This window comes from Xiphophorus hellerii, chromosome 6 (genome assembly GCF_003331165.1).
Source record: "Xiphophorus hellerii strain 12219 chromosome 6, Xiphophorus_hellerii-4.1, whole genome shotgun sequence".
Lineage (NCBI taxonomy): Eukaryota > Metazoa > Chordata > Actinopteri > Cyprinodontiformes > Poeciliidae > Xiphophorus > Xiphophorus hellerii.
In genome coordinates this window covers 23,956,397-23,975,769 of record NC_045677.1, presented here as the reverse complement: position 1 = coordinate 23,975,769, position 19,373 = coordinate 23,956,397, and the positions used below count along the sequence as shown (strand labels likewise).

General features: G+C 42.4%; 1 protein-coding gene across 1 annotated transcript in view; it reads left to right on the top strand.

Moving 5' to 3' along the window:
- Positions 1-19,373, top strand: part of ak5 (adenylate kinase 5) — a 103,083-nt gene that overhangs the window by 18,011 nt on the left and 65,699 nt on the right. The window contains exon 5 of the mRNA XM_032564968.1: positions 68-181. Coding sequence (XP_032420859.1) covers positions 68-181 — 114 coding nt within the window. The remainder of the gene's footprint in view (positions 1-67; positions 182-19,373) is intronic.

Below are 19,373 nucleotides of genomic sequence, written 5' to 3'. Positions count from 1 at the left end.
AACATCAACAGCTTAGGCACTGGATGAAGGCGCATATGAATCATGTTGCTTTTGTTATTTCTTTCAGGAAACCACAATAACTGAGATCAAGCAGAAGATTATGAAGATCCCAGACGCCAACGGTATCGTCATAGACGGCTTCCCTCGAGACGTTGGACAGGCCCTGTCCTTTGAAGACCAGGTGAGTGTCTGTTATTGGACCCATCTGTCTCTAGGATGATATTCCCACGTTTACTTTTTCAATCACTTAAAGGAAAAATAGTCTCTGCAGGTTTATTATCACTCAAGGATTTCATGGAAGCCGTCTTGCTCTCGACCACAAGACAACATGTTGCTGTGGAAACGTTCAGAAATAACCAGAAAGTCGTACTTGTAGGCATGAGCTGCAAGCTTAATAAAGTATGCAAATGAGGCAGACCCAGTCCAGTTTTCTGCCTCAGATGTGAGATCGGCATCATCAGCTGCTCTGTGGGTTGTGTAACCCCACAGGTTATTTAATGCGTTTGATATCAGGAGCTGAGCAACATCACAGCATCACTGTAAAGGCATTTAGACGCCCTGATATCCACGCAGTAATGCCAATAAAGGTACTTTAAAAGTTTAAAAGGGAACGATTGTGCAAAATGTGAATTTTGCACATTTTTTGGATCTTAACTGATTTTAAATACAAACATCCAGCCGTTTCTTGGCAATAAGTTAATGTTTTTTGGTGTCCGTTTCAAAAACCTTCTGAATGTAGCAAATTGGCTACATTCAGATGCTGCCCGTTACTTAGCAACCCCAGTGAAGGCCAGCCTGTTACCTGGCAACCCAAGCAGAGTTCCAGTATGTTTGGTCAGCTGATTTTTAGGTTTTTATGTTTGTTTTCACATTATATGCTCCCCTCCCCCCCAAAAAAGTCACATTTTCAACAAGAAAGAAGAAAGAAAAAAAATCCCACCCAACAAAAAAACAACATCCCCATAAATACTGTCGCCTACAAGTATGACATGTATGTAGCAAATAAAATAAAAATTAAGACAATATAAAAACCATTGTTAATGGAACCACTATTCAGCCAAAATTTCAAGGGTCTGTTAGTCAGCTTGTTTTTAATTCAATTCAAAAATACTTAACCAAAGGAAATTAAACAATTTTTCCGTGCTATGTGTTGTACAATGACTGCTGGAAAAGACAAGCGTTTTCTTGTTGCTTTACCATCCAGAAACCACTTACTTCATTCTTGTTGGTTGTATAGGAGGCTCTACTTCTGCTTTTCAAAGCTGTACAGTTGTATAACTGTGTATTAGTTTGCACCCATTTTCACACGTGAGTGTAAAGATTGAGTTTCGGGGGAATGGTCTGCGGTTGTTTATTTTAATTTAAAGGGACAGAAGGTCCTAAAACAACTCATTCTGAAAGGAGCTCAAAAGGAGTTCAGACTAACATTTCATTATCTAAATATGACTTTGTGTAAAAAATGTAATGAAGTCAAAGTTACACCATCTGATTAAGAAACGTTCTGCCAATCCCTAACTAAGAATCAAATGGAGACTTTTTAAAAATCAGTTTGACAACTTGTATTAACCACTAGCACCATTTTCTGAGGTGTATAAAGTTTATAAAGGCGTAGAAAGTGGAGCAGAGGGCATTGATCCTCATGCTGAGTTGAAATCCTTGGTTTTGAGACCAGCATGTTTTCTCCCCTTCTCTCTTTGCCTGTTTCCTGTCTGACTACTCTCAGAAACGGCCCTGAGCACCACAAGGATAAAAAAATAAAATAAAAAACACTTTCTTGGCGCTGTAGATAAAGTCCTGCTTGGCTGAGTAGACATAAAAATCACATTTTCATTTCAGAAATCTCTTATTTGATTACAGATTCTGATAAGTGGCAGTTCTGATTTACAGGAGGATCATTTAAGTGCTTTAATTTTTGACCCAGTGTTTATTTTTGTTGCTGAGAAACAGGACACATTTCTAAGGACAACATCCAAATAGTTAATTTGTTCAGGTTTATCTGTCTGTGGCATCAAATTGAGATGCAGTATTTTTCTTCTGTACATCCTGGAGTTTCATTTATTTATGTCTGAAGTGTGTCGTGCCTTCATCATCACTTTGGCTGTTTTATCACTGCGTGTGCGTCACGTCCCGTATCAGCGTTGGCATGAGTTCACTCATTGTGCTTTATGTCAGCATGTTACATCTGCTGCTGCTTTCTTATCCCCTTACCAGACTGTCCAATAATTATCAGTTAACGAACAGGTATTCGTTTAGCCTTTTCAAGTATCTGACCCGTTAACTACGGGGGGCTTTTTCTGCCATAATCCAAGAGCACACATTTTCAGTCTGAAAGCAAAACTTCATGTCTTTCTTCTCAAAACTTGTAATGCTTGTACTCTAAACTTCTCCTCGCGCTCAGACGTAGTCTCTGCTCGGACTCTCTGCTCGCTTACGAAACATTCTCTGCTTGCTTCTGGAACAGAAATGCACCGTCGCCTGGCAACCTCTCAGCCAATAGAATGAAAGTGTTGTACTGGGTGCATTTGTTTCCTTTCTTGCAGGTGTGCCTGTGTGGTTACTATCGATTGTAGCAACCTGCACCAGCCACTGGATGTAGGGAGAAACAACGGCCTTAGCTTTCTGCTCGGATGTTACACTAAACACCAGCCAGCAGTGTGCTACTGATTGCTAACAGCCACTGATCTTAGGCAGGAGTTTGTTCACCAACCAACTCCCTACATCCAGTGGCTGGCGCAGGTTGCTACAATCAATAGTAGCCACACAGGCACACCCGCTAGAAGGAAACAAATGCACCCAGTATAACACCTTCATTATATTGGCTGGGAGGTTGCCAAGCGACAGTGCCAAAAAGGCAGTTCCAAAAGCAAGCAGAAATGTTTTGTAAGCTAGCAGAGAGTTCTGCAAGAGCGCAAGGAGAAAGGTTTGAGTAAACATTACAAGTTTTGACAAGAAAGACAGGAAGTCCGGCTTTCAAAAATACAAATGTAAGCAAAAGTATTAAACGTTTTGAGAACAAAAGACATGTAATCCTGCTGTTAGACTAAAAATGTGTGCTCTCGGATTATGGCAGAAAAATTCCCCCACAGTTAACTTAGAAATACCCATTAGCTGTCACTCTGAATGTTTCACTCAGGTGATTTGATAAATCACCATCTAATTCAGTAAAAATGTCAGTACAATAGCATTTTATAGATGTTTTTGTTGGGAGATTTACAACGATTAATTTGAGCTAACATCACTAGTTAACAGAGCCAACAACTATGAGTTCAGCTTTGTTGGACTTGGTAGTAACTAGTTACATTTACTCAATTACATTTACTTGAATAATTTTTTTTGAAAAAAATTATATAACTTTTCTGTTGCTTAAAATGAATTTCAGGGATAAAGCAGGTTTGGCTCAGAGAGAAGCTGCCTACTAAACGTTTGTGTTGTTCTGTATCTCATCTTTGCATGTAAAAAGAGCCGGTTAAAGTGGGCTGCCTTAGTTAATCAATTAGGTATATATGATCTGCTTATGTCAGCTGATGGGCGACGCAAAAAGCCATTTCTTTTCAGGGACTACATTACATATTCCTTCTGTGACACCAGATAGCGTGCAGGCACACAAATGGAAGTAAAAATGCATAAAAATATGTGTCTGCTACGATATGGAAGTCCTAAACCCATCATAACTTATATTATGAATATATATATTTACACAGTCCAAACTAGAGCACCACAAAGCAAACATTACAGATTGAACTCCACAATTAAAAAACAAGCACAGACGAATTATTGATGCTGAAAGTTAACATAGTCAGACATTTTTTTGTAGTTTTTACAAGATTTGCCGTGTTTCAGGAGCTGCTGACTGTAAAATGTGCCTTCACTTCAGCCGTCAACTATAAGCTAAAGTCTCTATTTGCACTCATTATACTGTAGAGCTTCCCAGGAGGTTTCAGATCTTTATTTAGCTGTCTCACTCACAATGGTGCCATTTTGGTTCACTATCGCTCTTCACACTGCATTCGCTCCTGCAGACACCGTCTCCTCTTTTAAAGCATAATTTGTGCCTGTGACAAATTGTCTTCAATGCTCAGAAACCGGCTGAAATAAGAAAGTATATTCCTTTATCAGACTCAATATGGTTGGAGTTTGTGAAAAGGGCTTTTTGTGCTCTTCTGTCAAACATCTATAACATGGAGGGTTGCACTTCCAGCGGCGTGTGTTAAGTATAACTCCCGGGTTTCATAATGAACTGTCAGTCGGTCTGTGATGTTCCTCACCTTTCATGAAGCGAAAGCAGGAAAATACGAACAGGATAATGTCATGTAAGATTCAGTGCAACAAAGATAGAACTGTAAAAAGTCAACAGTAAAACTGAAAAAAGAGAATGCAACTCTGAGATCGATCAAGTAATTGAATTTATTTCATTGAACTAATTTTGTTGACATTTGTTTATCATGACAACTTAATAAATTAACTTGGATAAGCTTAATTTGATTACTTGTGACCAATTAATGGATCCTACAGCAGTGTATTGGGGCCAATGTAAACAGAAAAGAAACTCAGAAATTTTCTAGAAAAAAAACAGGGAAATTTCTGACCTCCAAAAGTTGAAAATGTGTTGGAAAAACTCAGATATTTTGAGATTAAACTCAGAATTGTTCTAGAAGAAACAAGGAAATGTCTGAGCTCCAAAAGTGAGAGAAAACTCAGAAATTTTGAGATTAGTCTCAGAAATTTTCTAGAAAAACCAAGAACATTTCTGAGTTTCAAAAGTCAACAAATGTTCAGAAAATTTCCATGTTTTTTCTAGAAAATTTCAGAGCGTTTTTGGCAGAAATTTACTCCTAATCTTTTCTACATCTAATATGACCCTAATACGACATTGTAGCTTTCTCTTTCTTTAGTTTACATTCTTTCATTTTTTTGCATGTGAAATGTTTTAAGCTTCTGACCAGATAGAGCCATACAGCGCTAGAGAGGGTTTTTTATTCTTTTGTGGGAAAGGATCATTTCTTTGCAGTATAAATGAATCATTTTAGCAACATATATGCCATGTTGAATTTTACCGGCCTGTCCTTCATGGTTAGAGGAACCCAACCAGACATTAAACCAGTGGTTCCCAGAGATTTTCTTCTGGGCCCACCTATGGATTACAATAAAATCCCCCCCCAAAAAAGAAAAAAACAAAATCAACTGGGCACACACATCTTAACACTTTCGGTAAAACAAACTAGCAGAATCTGCTTTACTGAACCGAAACCAAACAGCTGTGTTTCATCGTTGAAGCATTTCAATGAAGATACAAATACTGGTATTATACAATTAAATGAAAATTAAAGAGTTAGTTAATCATGTTTGTTCTTGCTACGTGTTCTGCTCTTTAAAATGAGTGAACATCATTCATGACTCATTACTTCATCTCATTTTAATGGGCTATATTAGACATTTTTTGTCCCTACTGTATGTCTTTTTGCTTCCTACTGAGTAACCCAAAATAAAACAGGAAAAGTAGTTTATATCGATGCAAATGTGGATGGAAAATATATTTCTGGAGCATGCAGTGCCAAGATATAAAAAAGTGACATGACAGAGAAACCGCCCTGAGGAGAAGAGGAGTAAACAAATTGAAAAATCCTAAAGGAGGTATTTATATAATGTTTGCCCTCCTGCTGTTAGTAACTGTTGGATCACATGGAAATGTTTTCACTGTAGTCAAGATTTTAGCTTGCAGGAATTTGTTTTTCAGCCCATTTTTATAACAGATTAACTCTTTTTACATAACATATCTACCGTATTCAAACTGTTGTGTGCCCCACAACTTTATTTATCTCAGTAGCAGGTGTGATATGAGGCTTTTGATTTGCTTTATAATTGCATAATAACGGAACAGAAACCTGAGGATGAGGAAGAAGAGCAGGAAACGGGGAAACCTGACTCTGTAGGAGGAAGATGGAGTACGTGTGAATAATCTATGCATGCACATGAGGAAGATTCAAACACAGAACTTTCTTTTTCTCAGTCAGATTTATGAGCAAATGTAATTAGTTACTGCAGAACTCTGGTTATAGGTGAAATAGTAAAGAAAGGGCCTTTTTTATTTGCTTAATCACTTAACTGTCAGAAAAACCAATAACTTAAATAAATATTAGATTCAGTGGTAAATTCAAACATGAATTTAATGTCACCCATTTGTACTTATTATAGCAATAAAATCCAGTCTAGCAGTTCATGAACCTCACATGAATCTTTACCATCAAACTTTATCTAATTATATTTACTTGAGTAACGCTTTAAAAAAAAAAAAAAAAAAAAACTTTTAGTAGTACTCTCTACCCACCTCTGCTTACAACAAGTCATTTTTCTGATATGATAGGTGAAACAATCTGCCAGTGGAACTAGTACTTTTTATATTTTATTGACTTAAAACTTAAAAATCTTACTATTGGCTTTGTCTTATTTCAAGCATTTTAAGATATTTGCAGTAGAAACTAGACCAGAAAAGATTTTGTGTTTTTGCAGTGCAGATTTGTTCATCGGCAGCCTTGGTTTCTTTTAACATGAATTTATCCACAAAAGCAGGGAAATGCCCTGTAATTTTACATATTTTGTCCCAAACTGTATTTTTATTGATTATGTGACACAACAAAACAAAAAGACGTTGTGTTTTTGCATTGCGTCAACACTTATTTTCCTAACTTTTACATGTTATTAACATAACTTGCTTATTTAGGATGTAGGTCAGCTGGTTATTCGCAGCGTTCTGATGAGATTAAAAGCTTCTCTTCCTGCAGAAGTCGTATTTACCTCTCTGGACAGCATCTCTGTGTTGTTTCCCCCCCGTCTGTGTGGTGACTGGACCTCTCCTCGCTGTTACCGTGAGAAGGGAACATCTTGGCTTACTGAAAGCTCCTGTGCTGTTGTCTCCACCGCTCCGCGTTACGTGACAGCAGATTCCTCTCAGAATAAGCGCCCTGCGTGGAAGCTGCCCCGAGGCAACAAAACAAATAAACTGGATGGCATAGTATGAGGCTGGAACACGTACAACACAACAACGACAATTCCTCTGCAATTAGCCACTACTGGCTCGGAGGTGGAGGTTATAAATTAGCTGTAATCATGGTTATAATAAGCAACTCCAGCTGTGTAAGGCATAAAGCAGATTGGTTGTGATTAAACATAGTTTTATCTCCTCACCTCCACATCTGAGAGTGAAAACAATGGAGATAAGCACATGGTTAGAGGCGAACATCCTCCTCCTCATTTGGCACATTCAGGGAGCCTGGAAGTCAAATTTAGTAGTGCTGTGAATTGATTAAGAAATTTAATCAGATTAAACACATTCTTATGGAAAAGGATTAGGACCACTGGGGAAAAAAGAATTATGACTTTTATTCTCAGAGTTATATAATGGCATATTAAGGCCGTTGTAGATGGAAAAGAAACTGAAATTTTGAGAATAATCTCAGAATTTGTCTAGAAGAAATACAAAAATTTCAGAGTTGCAAAAGTCAAAAACGTTTGAAGATTAATGTAAAAAATGTTGGAGTATTTTTCTTGAAAATTTTTGACTTCTGTGTTTTTCTATTGAAAATTTCTTAATCATTTCAAAATTTCCAGTTTTTTATAGAAAATTCTCAGATTAATATAAAAATTTCCAATTTGTTAATAAGAAACTTTTGAAATTAAATGATTAATTTTAGAAGTTTCACAGTATTTTTTTCCTACTTAATTTTTTACTTTTGAAACTCTTTTTTCCAGAATATTTATAGGATTAATCTCAAAATTTCTGTTTTTTCTAGCAATTTTTTTGGACTTTTCAGACTTTGAAAATTTCTGTGTTTTTCCTAGAATATTTGAGCTTTTTCCAGTAAACTCTTTTAAATTCAAAATTTTTCAAACTAAGAAATTTCCATGTTTTTTCTGGAAAATTTCTGAGATTAATCAGAAAATGTCCCTGTCCTAGCAAATTTTTACTTGATCAAATTCAGAAATGTACATGTTTTCTAGGAATATTTTGAAATTAATGTCAAAATATTTGAGTATTTTCTTCCAAATTGTTGGTTTCTGGAGCTCAGAAACTTTCTTGTTTTTTCTATAAAAAAATTCTGAGGTGTTTGGTGGAAATTTGCTCCTTTTTCTGTCTACATTGGTTCTAATACGCCATCACAGAATTCTGACTTTAATCTCACAAAACATTTTGTTTTGTCGCCCAAAAACCGATCCAAACCTGGTCAAGGAAGCATAATTGGTCACTTTTAAGCTGTTTAGATTAACGCATTACAGTTGACAGTCCTAATATTTAATTCCTCATATCATAAATTGCTAAGTCAACTTCACAAATAACCTCCAGATGTAGTTTAGCTTGCGAGGTTGTTTTTGTGGATGCAGGTTTATTGGAATTGCTGTTTAAATCTCTTTTTAAAAGGGAGAGTGATGGTCTGAAGATGGACCCTGAGGTTAGATAAGGTGCCAGAGGACATTCAATGGAGATGAAAACACACAGATAATACAAGCTTGCACTTTTGTTTGCAGCGGTGTCCAGGCGACCACGCAAAAACAGCTCTTACAGTCACTGATGACTAGACAAGAGCTGATGCCCACTCTGTCGTTCATGCGCACAAGCAGCAGGCCTCGTATTCACAATCGAATAAAAGTGACAACTGGTTATTAAACGGGGGTCTGTGAAGCTCGGGAGCAGAGGAGAAAACAAACAGTGCTGTCCTGAGACAACATGAGGCACTGAGAAAAAAGTGTAGGAGTGGAGGAACAGATGAGAAACATTTCGGTTCCAAAAAGCATAACTGAGTATTTGAGTTTTTAAAAGAAAATATAAAAGAAGGGCAAAGATGTAGCACTGAAAGCTGCAAGAAACATATCTTTAAAAATGAAAGTACTCAACAAAAGGAATGGATGACTGACACGCAGAAAACAACCTGGATTAAAATCTAAACAGATTCAAATAGAGTTCCTGGAGGCTAAAGAGAAGTAGTGAATGGTGGCCTTTGTTTCTATAGTTACATTCACCTTTAATGCAACTTTACTGACACTAAATATTACAATAAGTCAATTATGATGGTATAAAATCTGTTTGTTGCAAATTGTCAAGTAAATATGAAATATTTTCTTGCTTTATTATGGTTTTCAAAAGAACTGCAGTAAAGATTTTATATTGAAGTAAGTAGGTTTTATTGGGTCCGATGAGAGAATCCAAAATACCTGCAAAGACTTAGGATGGCAGTTTTATTTCTGATCAAACATTTGGGGAATTTCAGGTCTTCTCTGCTTTAGCCTTAATTATTCTGTCACTTTTCAGCTTTTTATTATTGCTGACATTAAAACAAAGAAATAAAAGTCTAATTTTCCAGCTCTAACACGATTGTTGCCGTAGCTCTCTGTTGCTAAGAAACATCTTTGTGTCGATTCAGGATCCAGCTTGATATCTGATATATTCAGCTCGAATTAAACCTCCTGCAAATCTCTGCCGTCCAAACGGTAAATATGACCTTCTAATCAGCAGCAGATAATGCAGAACAGAGATGGGAAGCGATAATACGCAGGTTGTGTGTGATTCCAAGTATTTTTCACATGTAATCAAATCATAGGCAGTAACTGATGTAGAGTGTTTCTCTAAATAGAGAGGAAGGTTGTGAAGCATGTCTGAAGGAACTGATTACGTTATATTTATTATATATAACAATTTAAATCACAGATAATCAGTGCGAAACTAAATATTTCATAGATTTTAACTCACTCAACCAGATATAGACTGAAAAATAAATCAGAGTTTAAGTGAACTCACTATTGCTGGTAAAGGTCCTGAAGGATCTGCTGAGAACTCATGTGGAAACTCCTCTACTTGTCAGCAGCAGCTCCACGGCTCTTAATGGCTCAGACAGAGGGAGAAAGCCTGGAAGACTGTCTGCTGGGATTAAAATACCAACACAGCCACAGAAAGTAACAAAGTTAGACTGTCTGGAAACCTTACACACTGCAAAAACACAAAATCTTACCAAGTATCTTTGGTCTTGTTTCTACTGCAAATATCTTAGTACACTTTAATTAAGACAGAACTAATTAACAAGCAACTTCATCCATCCATCCATTTTCTTCGGCTTATCTGAGGTCGGGTCGCGGGGGTAGCAGCTTCAGAAGGGAGGCCCAGACTTCCCTCTCCCCGGCCACTTCTTCCAGCTCCTCTGGGGGAATCCCGAGGCGTTCCCAGGCCAGCTGAGAGACATAGTCCCTCCAGCGTGTCCTGGGTCTTCCCCGGGGCCTCCTCCCGGTGGGACACCTCACCAAGGAGGCGTCCAGGAGGCATCCTGACCAGATGCCCGAGCCTCAACTGGCTCCTCTCGATGTGAAGGAGCAGCGGCTCTACTCTGAGTCCCTCCCGGATGACTGAGCTTCTCACCCTATCTCTAAGGGAGAGCCCAGCCACCCTACGGAGAAAACCCATTTCGGCCGCTTGTATCCGCGATCTCGTTCTTTCGGTCACAACCCAAAGCTCATGACCATAGATGAGGGTGGGAACGTAGATCGACTGGTAAATCGAGGGCTTTGCTTTATGGCTCAGCTCTCTCTTCACCACGACGGACCGGTACAGCGCCCGCTTGACGGCAGACGCTGCGCCAATCCGCCTGTCGGTCTCCTGCTCCCTTCTTCCCCCATTCGTGAACAAGATCCCGAGATACTTGAACTCCTCCACTTAGGGCGCGATCCTAAGGCCACCAAAACGGATCCCCTCAACACTTTGGCTGCGCCTAGAAATTCTGTCCATGAAAGTAATGAACAGAATCAGGACCAGAATCGGTCAGAATAACAAGCAACTTTTAACTTCTAAGTAATTAATAGGAGCTTGTTTTAAGTCCAGAATAAATTAATATTGATGAAAAAGTGAGATTATTTCAATAAAACATGGGAACAATGTCTCACAAGTGAAATAATCTGTGACTTAAAACAATCTACTATATCTTGCTGAAAAAAACTTAAGTTTGTATTACTTCAAGTGTACTAAGGAATTTGCACTAGAAACTAGATAAAAATACTTGGTAGGATTTAGTGTTTTTGCAGTGTTATGCCTTCTTGCCTTGCTACAAAAAGCAGATTTACTCCAGAATAAGAGTAGTGATCTCAAAATATTTTAGATCAACACAAGGAGTACCAGTTTTGGAAAAAATATGTATAATTTTCTATTTTATTATCAAATGGAATATAAAAATTACTTTATGGTGCCTTTGGGTTCAATAAAGTATTTTTTAATTGAATTGCATTAATAATTTGTGGGAAAATATTTATGTACATTAAGGCAATGCAACCTTTTTTATAATTTTACATGTTTTGAAAGGTTTTTATTATCATAAAATAGAAATAGAATAGAAATATTCTTTACTGTCCTACAGTGGAGAAATTCAGGTGCAACATAAAACCTTAAGAATGTGACATCACAAATCAGCAGGCACTGCCCGTTACCTAGCAACCTCATGGTAGCCCAGCCTGTTACCTAGCAATCCCAGCGGAACTCCAGCACAGTTGTTATTTTTATTCTTTTTTACTTGTTTACTGAAGGATCCCCATTAGTCTTTGCCACACTAGAAGCAATTTTAAATACAAACACACAAGATCAAAACACAAAAATACAAATAAAAACAAAACAAACATCAAAAAATACTTTAAAACACACAAAACATCAGCGGTGCACTATACAATGGCTGCTGGAAAAGACAAGTGTTTTGTTGTTGACTCACTGTTCAGAAACCACTTGCTACATTCTTGCTGGTTGTGCAGGAGGCTCTCGCGTATTTATCCAGCTGCTATTTATTTATTTTGTATTTATTTTGAGTTACTATCTCATTATAATGAGATCATTTATTTTAATTTTTTTAACAGAGTGGCGGAAACGGGCTTCCATAGATTGCTGTGGAAGGAGGAGAAAACCATGAATATATCGCTGCACTTTACTTTACTATATGGCTAGCTCCATGGCTAGCTCGCTGTTACTGTCTCTTACTCTGCAGTTGTGGAGTCACAATGTCTGGGATCATGAGCGCCCCCTGCCATGAGGCAGGAGAACTGCCTGCCTCACCTCTAATCTGTTCTCTGCCGTTTCTGATCGCTCTTCAGCCCACGAAGCACGTTACACACACAGTTGGTGACAAGAAACACTGTACATTAAATACATAAGCTAAATTATGGAAAAGCAGTTCATATATGAAATGTTTTTATAACCATTTTATTGGCGACGTACAGACAGGAGGAACTTGCTGTCATCGAATGGCAGTTAGCGGGAGGTTGCGCAATCTCAGGTGAGGCTCACCTGGCTGCTGCCTCACCTGCTGGGCTTCCGAGCATTTGAATGGGAAAATGCGAAAATTTAGCAATTTTGAAGAATAAAATAATAAAAATTGGTTAAGCTAACTCCTCCATGGGCTGCCACCTTATCGTGGTGGAGGGGTTTGAGTGTCCCAATGATCCTAGGAGCTATGCTGTCTGGGGCTTCATGCCCCTGGTAGGGTCACCCAAGGCAGACAGGTCCTAGGTGAGAGACCAGACAAAGAGCAGCCCAAAGACCCCAATGATGAAGGAAAACTTTGGACTTGGTGTTCCCTCGCCCGGACGCGGGTCACCGGGGCCCCACTCTGGAGCCAGGCCTGGAGGGGGGGCACGATGGCGAGCGTCTGGTGGCCGGGCTTTTACCCATGGAGCCCGGCCGGGCTCAGCCCGAAGAGGAAACATGGGCCCCCCCTCCCATGGGCCCACCACCCGTGGGAGGGGCCAAAGGGGTCGGGTGCAGTGTGGGATGGGTGGCAGCAGAGGGAGGGGACCCTGGCGGTCCGATCCTCGGTTGCAGAAACTGGCTCTTGGGACGTGGAATGTCACCTCTCTGGTGGGGAAGGAGCCGGAGCTAGTGCGTGAGGTCGAGAGGTTCCGGCTAGAAATAGTCGGTCTCACCTCGACGCACGGCTCTGGTTCTGGAACCAGTCTCCTTGAGAGGGGCTGGACATACTTCCACTCTGGAGTTGCCCAAGGTGAGAGGCGTCGGGCAGGAGTGGGCATACTTGTTGCTCCCCATCTCGGCGCCTGTACGTTGGGGTTTACCCCGGTGAACGAGAGGGTAGCATCCCTCCGCCTACGGGTGGGGGGACGGGTTCTGACTGTCGTTTGTGCTTACGGGCCGAACGACAGTTCAGATTACCCACCCTTTTTGGAGTCCTTAGAGGGGGTACTGGAGAGTGCTCCTCCTGGGGACTCCCTTGTTCTGCTGGGGGACTTCAACGCTCACGTGGGCAATGACAGTGAGACCTGGAGGGGCGTGGTTGGGAGGAACGGCCCGCCCGACCTGAACTCGAGCGGTGTTCTGTTGCTGGACTTCTGTGCTCGCCATGGATTGTCCATAACGAACACCATGTTCAAGCATAAGGGTGTCCATATGTGCACTTGGCACCAGGACACCCTAGGCCGCAGTTCGATGATCGACTTTGTCATCGTTTCATCGGATCTGCGGCCGTATGTCTTGGACACTCGGGTGAAGAGAGGTGCGGAGCTGTCCACTGACCACTACCTGGTGGTGAGTTGGCTCCGGTGGTGGGGGCGAAAGCCGGTCAGACCTGGCAGGCCCAAACGTGTTGTGAGGGTCTGCTGGGAACGTCTGGCGGAATCCCCTGTGAGACGGAGCTTTAACTCCCATCTCCGGCAAAACTTCGAACACGTCCCGGGGGAGGTGGGGGACATGGAGTCTGAGTGGACCGTGTTCCGTGCCTCCATTGTCGAGGCGGCCGATCGGAGCTGTGGCCGCAAGGTTGTCGGTGCCTGTCGCGGCGGCAACCCTCGAACCCGCTGGTGGACACCTTCGGTGAGGGATGCCGTCAGGCTGAAGAAGGAGTCCTATCGGGCCTTTTTGGCCTGTGGGACTCCGGAAGCAGCTGATGGGTACCGGCGGGCGAAGCGGCATGCGGCTCGGGCGGTTGCTGAGGCAAAAACCCGGGCGTGGGAGGAGTTTGGAGAGGCCATGGAGAAAGACTTCCGTACGGCTTCGAGGCGATTCTGGTCCACCATCCGGCGTCTCAGGGGGGGGAAGCGGTGCAGCACCAACACTGTTTATAGTGGGGATGGTGTGCTGCTGACCTCTACTCGGGACGTTGTGGGCCGGTGGGCAGAGTACTTCGAAGACCTCCTCAATCCCACCAACATGCCTTCCACTGAGGAAGCGGAGCCTGGGGACTCTGGGTTAGGCTCTCCAATCTCTGGGGATGAGGTCGCCGAGGTGGTTAAAAAGCTCCTCGGTGGCAGGGCCCCGGGGGTGGATGAGATCCGCCCGGAGTTTCTTAAGGCTCTGGATGTTGTAGGGTTGTGTTGGTTGACGCGACTCTGCAATGTCGCATGGACATCGGGGGCAGTTCCCCTGGATTGGCAGACTGGGGTGGTGGTCCCCCTGTTCAAAAAGGGGGACCGGAGGGTGTGCTCCAATTATAGAGGGGTCACACTCTTAAGCCTCCCTGGCAAGGTCTATTCAGGGGTCCTGGAGAGGAGGGTCCGTCGGATAGTCGAACCTCGGATTCAGGAAGAGCAGTGTGGTTTTCGTCCTGGTCGTGGAACGCTGGACCAGCTCTACACCCTCGGCAGGGTCCTGGAGGGTGCATGGGAGTTCGCCCAACCAGTCTACATGTGTTTTGTGGACCTGGAGAAGGCGTTCGACCGTGTCCCTCGGGGAGCCCTGTGGGGGGTTCTCCGGGAGTATGGGGTACCGGGCCCTTTGATACGGGCTGTCAGGTCCCTGTATGACCGGTGTCAGAGTCTGGTCCGCATTGCCGGCAGTAAGTCGGGCTCGTTTCCGGTGAGAGTTGGACTCCGCCAGGGCTGCCCTTTGTCACCGATTCTGTTCATCACTTTCATGGACAGAATTTCTAGGCGCAGCCAAGGTGTTGAGGGGATCCGATTTGGTGGCCTTAGGATCTCATCTCTGCTTTTTGCAGACGATGTGGTCCTTTTGGCTTCATCAGATCGTGATCTGCAGCTCTCGCTGGAGCGGTTCGCAGCCGAGTGTGACGCAGCCGGGATGAGGATCAGTGCCTCCAAATCCGAGGCCATGGTCTTGAGCCGGAAAAGGGTAGAGTGCCTTCTCCGGGTCAGGGGGGGTGTCCTGCCCCAAGTGGAGGAGTTTAAGTATCTCGGGATCTTGTTCACGAATGGGGGAAGAAGGGAGCGGGAGATCGACAGGCGGATTGGCGCAGCGTCTGCTGTCAAGCGGGCGCTGTACCGGTCCGTCGTGGTGAAGAGAGAGCTGAGCCAAAAAGCGAAGCTCTCGATTTACCGGTCGATCTACGTTCCCACCCTCATCTATGGTCATGAGCTTTGGGTCATGACCGAAAGAACGAGATCGCGGATACAAGCGGCCGAAATGGGTTTTCTCCGTAGGGTGGCTGGGCTCTCCCTTAGAGATAGGGTGAGAAGCTCAGTCATCCGGGAGGGACTCAGAGTAGAGCCGCTGCTCCTTCACATCGAGAGGAGCCAGTTGAGGTGGCTCGGGCATCTGGTCAGGATGCCTCCTAGACGCCTCCCTGGTGAGGTGTTCCGGGCACGTCCCACCGGGAGGAGGCCCCGGGGAAGACCCAGGACACGCTGGAGGGACTATGTCTCTCGGCTGGCCTGGGAACGCCTCGGGATTCCCCCGGAGGAGCTAGAAGAAGTGGCTGGGGAGAGGGAAGTCTGGGCCTCCCTTCTGAAGCTGCTACCCCCGCGACCCGACCTCGGATAAGCGGAAGAAGATGGATGGATGGATGGATGGATGGTTAAGCTAAATAAAAAATAATTACTTTACAGTACAAAATAGCAATATAAATTATTTTATCATTATATTTTTCCATTATGACAGGTGTGGCTCTGGCTCACTTGCGTCCCCTGACCGCACGTCACTGGTAACTATGGCAACCAGTGACAGTTTAAAAGCCCACTGACTCTTTCTGCAGTCAGGTTGCGCGCGCATACGTCATGTTAATAAAAAATCCATCAGACAAGCCCGCTCTGAATATTTAACGACACTGTGACATCACAAGGTGACATCACAATATAACTCCAAAGGCAGAATTCTGACATCACCAGCGATTATATAAACGCCTCACATCATCTACTTTCATCACAGCCGTTTAGCAGCCGTTGTTGATACATTTCTCTCGAGAATTTATTTAGCAGTTCACAGTAAAACTTTCAACTTTGTTTGGTGGACATTTCTTTTGGAGATTGACATCAAACATATCGTGAAATCTTTACCGAGTTTTTAGAAAAGTGATTTTAGAAGCTGAAACAAGCAAAGGATACAATGGAGTCCAGCCAACCAAGAGTCGAAGAGGTTGCATCCAACAACATCGCCGAAAGGGAATTACAGCCACCCAAGCACAAGAAGAAGAAGGTGCCATTTGCAGTCTGGTTGGAGCAGCAAGAGCTTAAGATTTCTGCTAAAAATATCGAACAGCAGGACGCTTCACTGGTTTTTGAAAATGAATCGATCCCCAAAGATCTGGAGACAGTGGATCAAAAAGGGGACAGACCGACACCTGAGAGTGAGTCCAATGAGAAGAACCAGGTACCAATTAAAACTTGTTCGGAGGAACACGTACCCATTGACCAAGAGATTTCTGCAGGAAATAATGAAAAGCAGAACGATTCACTGGTCAGCGAGGAGGAGTCCATCGCTGGAGTGCAGGAGACAATCGACATAGCAGAGAAGGAACAGCCCTCTATGTCTAAGGAACAGCCACCAACAACCAGGCGCAACAAGAAGAAAAGGATACCATTTCAAATCTGGTTGGAGACACATGCCCCTGCTGATCAAAGGATTTCAGCTGAAAGTACTGGAGCGGAAGACGCTTCACTGGATACCAAACAGGAATCGATCTCCGTACTGCAGGAGACACCAGAGAAGGAACAGTCCTTTAAGTCTGGCGTTGAAAATGTTAAAAAGCAGGACACTTCTCTGCCTGAAGAAGAAGGTGGTCAGGAAAATTCCTTAAAGAAGGAAATTTGCAGAGAGGAACCTGTGATTTCTACAACAGAACTGGCCACCGAAAAGAAAAACATCTCAAAATCACAGAAGAAAGTGGATCAGAAAGAGGATAAACAAACATTAAAGACGAAGCGCATCAAGAAGACGCCACTGTTATGGAAATCTTTCCCCGAGCCTGATGCTGTCATAGATCTTGCGTTTTTTTCTGAAAACAGTGACGTCAATAACGGTCCTGTGAAGGAAAACCAAAGTTTTCAGGCAGCTTTGCCCATCAGAGGAAAGAAGACAATTTGGAAAACGCTCCCCAAGTCAGAACCGCGCATAGATATAAGTTTTATTGCTGAGAATATTGAATCCCCAAATGTTTCAATGCCGGCACAAGAACGGGATGAGGCAGCTTCCTTGAAAAAGGACAAGATCCAAACAGAGAATTTAACAGAGGTTCCTCATAATCAAACAGCAGAAAATGTCCAAGGAGAGAGTATAAATGAAATTCAAAACTTGCCCCACTCTTCTGAAAGGACAAGTCAAGCAAAGTGTACATGTCTTGCCAAATTTAAGGAAACTGAATTGAGATTCAAAGAAGTAGAGAAATACCTAATGAAACAGCTTGATGAGATGTTTGACACAAACAAAAAACTAAATGCTAGACTTAGACAGGAGAAAGATATGATGAGGAAAGTACTCTCAGAGAGAAGACAAAGCAAAAAGTTAATGGTTTCCGTACAAATTCAGACAGATTCACAAGAAAGCCCAAAGCAGAAAGCAGCCAATTATCAATCTGCTTCAACACAAACGGAGATGGATATGCTGGAAACCAGCTATCCACTAAAACCAGTCCTTCAAACCATTTCAACGCAAACGGAGATGGATATGCTGGAAACCAGCTATCCACCAAAACCAGTCTGTCAAACCATTTCAACGCAAACCGAGATGGATATGCTGGAAACCAGCTATCCACCAAAACCAGTCCTTCAAACCATTTCAACGCAAACGGAGATGGATATGCTGGAAACCAGCTATCCACCAAAACCAGTCTGTCAAACCATTTCCACGCAAACTGAGATGGATATGCTGGAAACCAGCTATCCACTAAAACCAGTCCTTCAAACCATTTCCGCGCAAACTGAGATGGATATGCTGGAAACCAGCTATCCACTAAAACCAGTCCTTCAATCCATTTCCACGCAAACCGAGATAGATGTGCTGGAATCCAGATGCCAGGACCATCAAGATGAGAAAAAACCTTCGAAGAAATATGAACGCAACAACAAGAGAAAGTCAGCAATGAAAGCTTCCTGTGAGCTGGAGACCTTCAATAATGAAAACAGTGAACTAGAAGAAGTTCCTATAGTAGGAACAGATGGGAATCAGATAGTGTCCATTAAAAATTACATTCATATGATAGAAACAGAGATCGCTAACATAGAGCAGATCATTGAAGAAGAAATGGTCTCTGAAATCCAACACAATGGGGACCAGCAAGATGAGAAAAAAACACCAAAGAAATATAAATGCAAGAACAAGAGAAAGGCAGCAATAAAAGCTGATTGTGAGCTGGAGACCCTCAAAAATGAAAACCTTTATGGAGAAAAAACTGATCATGAAGTAGTTTCTACAGTAGAAAGAGTTGAGGATCAGACAGCCTCTGTTAAAACTGAGATTCATACAAAAGAAACAGTCATCGCTAAAGAACAACAGACCACTGAAGAAGAAACGGTCTGTGAAACCCAACAAAATGGAGACCAGAAAGAGAGAAAACCACCAAAGAAATATAAACGCAAGAACAAGAGAAAGGTAGAAATGAAAGTTGCCTCTGAAAACCTCAACAATGATAAAGTTTCTGTAGAAAACACAGAACAAGAAGTTTCAATATCAGAAACAGTCGGGGATCAGACAGGCACCATCATAATTGAGATTCATAAAAATGAAACAGTGATTGGTAAACGACAGCCGGCGACTGAAGACCAGATGGGCCCTGAAATACAACAAAATGGGGATCAGCCAGATAACAAAAGGCCACTGACTGAATCAAAATGTAAGAAAAAGAAGGCAAAGAAAGCTAAACTGGAAACCATTTTAAACCCAAAAGAGACGGATCAAAACTTGATCCAGAACACGGAGACGCCAAAAACTGATTTAGAAATAATACCAGAGATCCCACAGGCAGCGTCTGAGCAAACAGAGACAAAACATTGCAAAGTTTCAGTAGATGTAACAGGTAAGGTTCCTGTCGTTTCCACAGAAGGGGAGAGTGGTCTGATGAAAAACCAGAGAACATCGCCTCCACAGGTAGAGGTTACATTAAACAAAGATGTAATCCAAACAACACCCGAGGAATCAGAGACTCAAGCAGCCAAAGAGCCGGCTCAGCAGAACAACGTCTCTG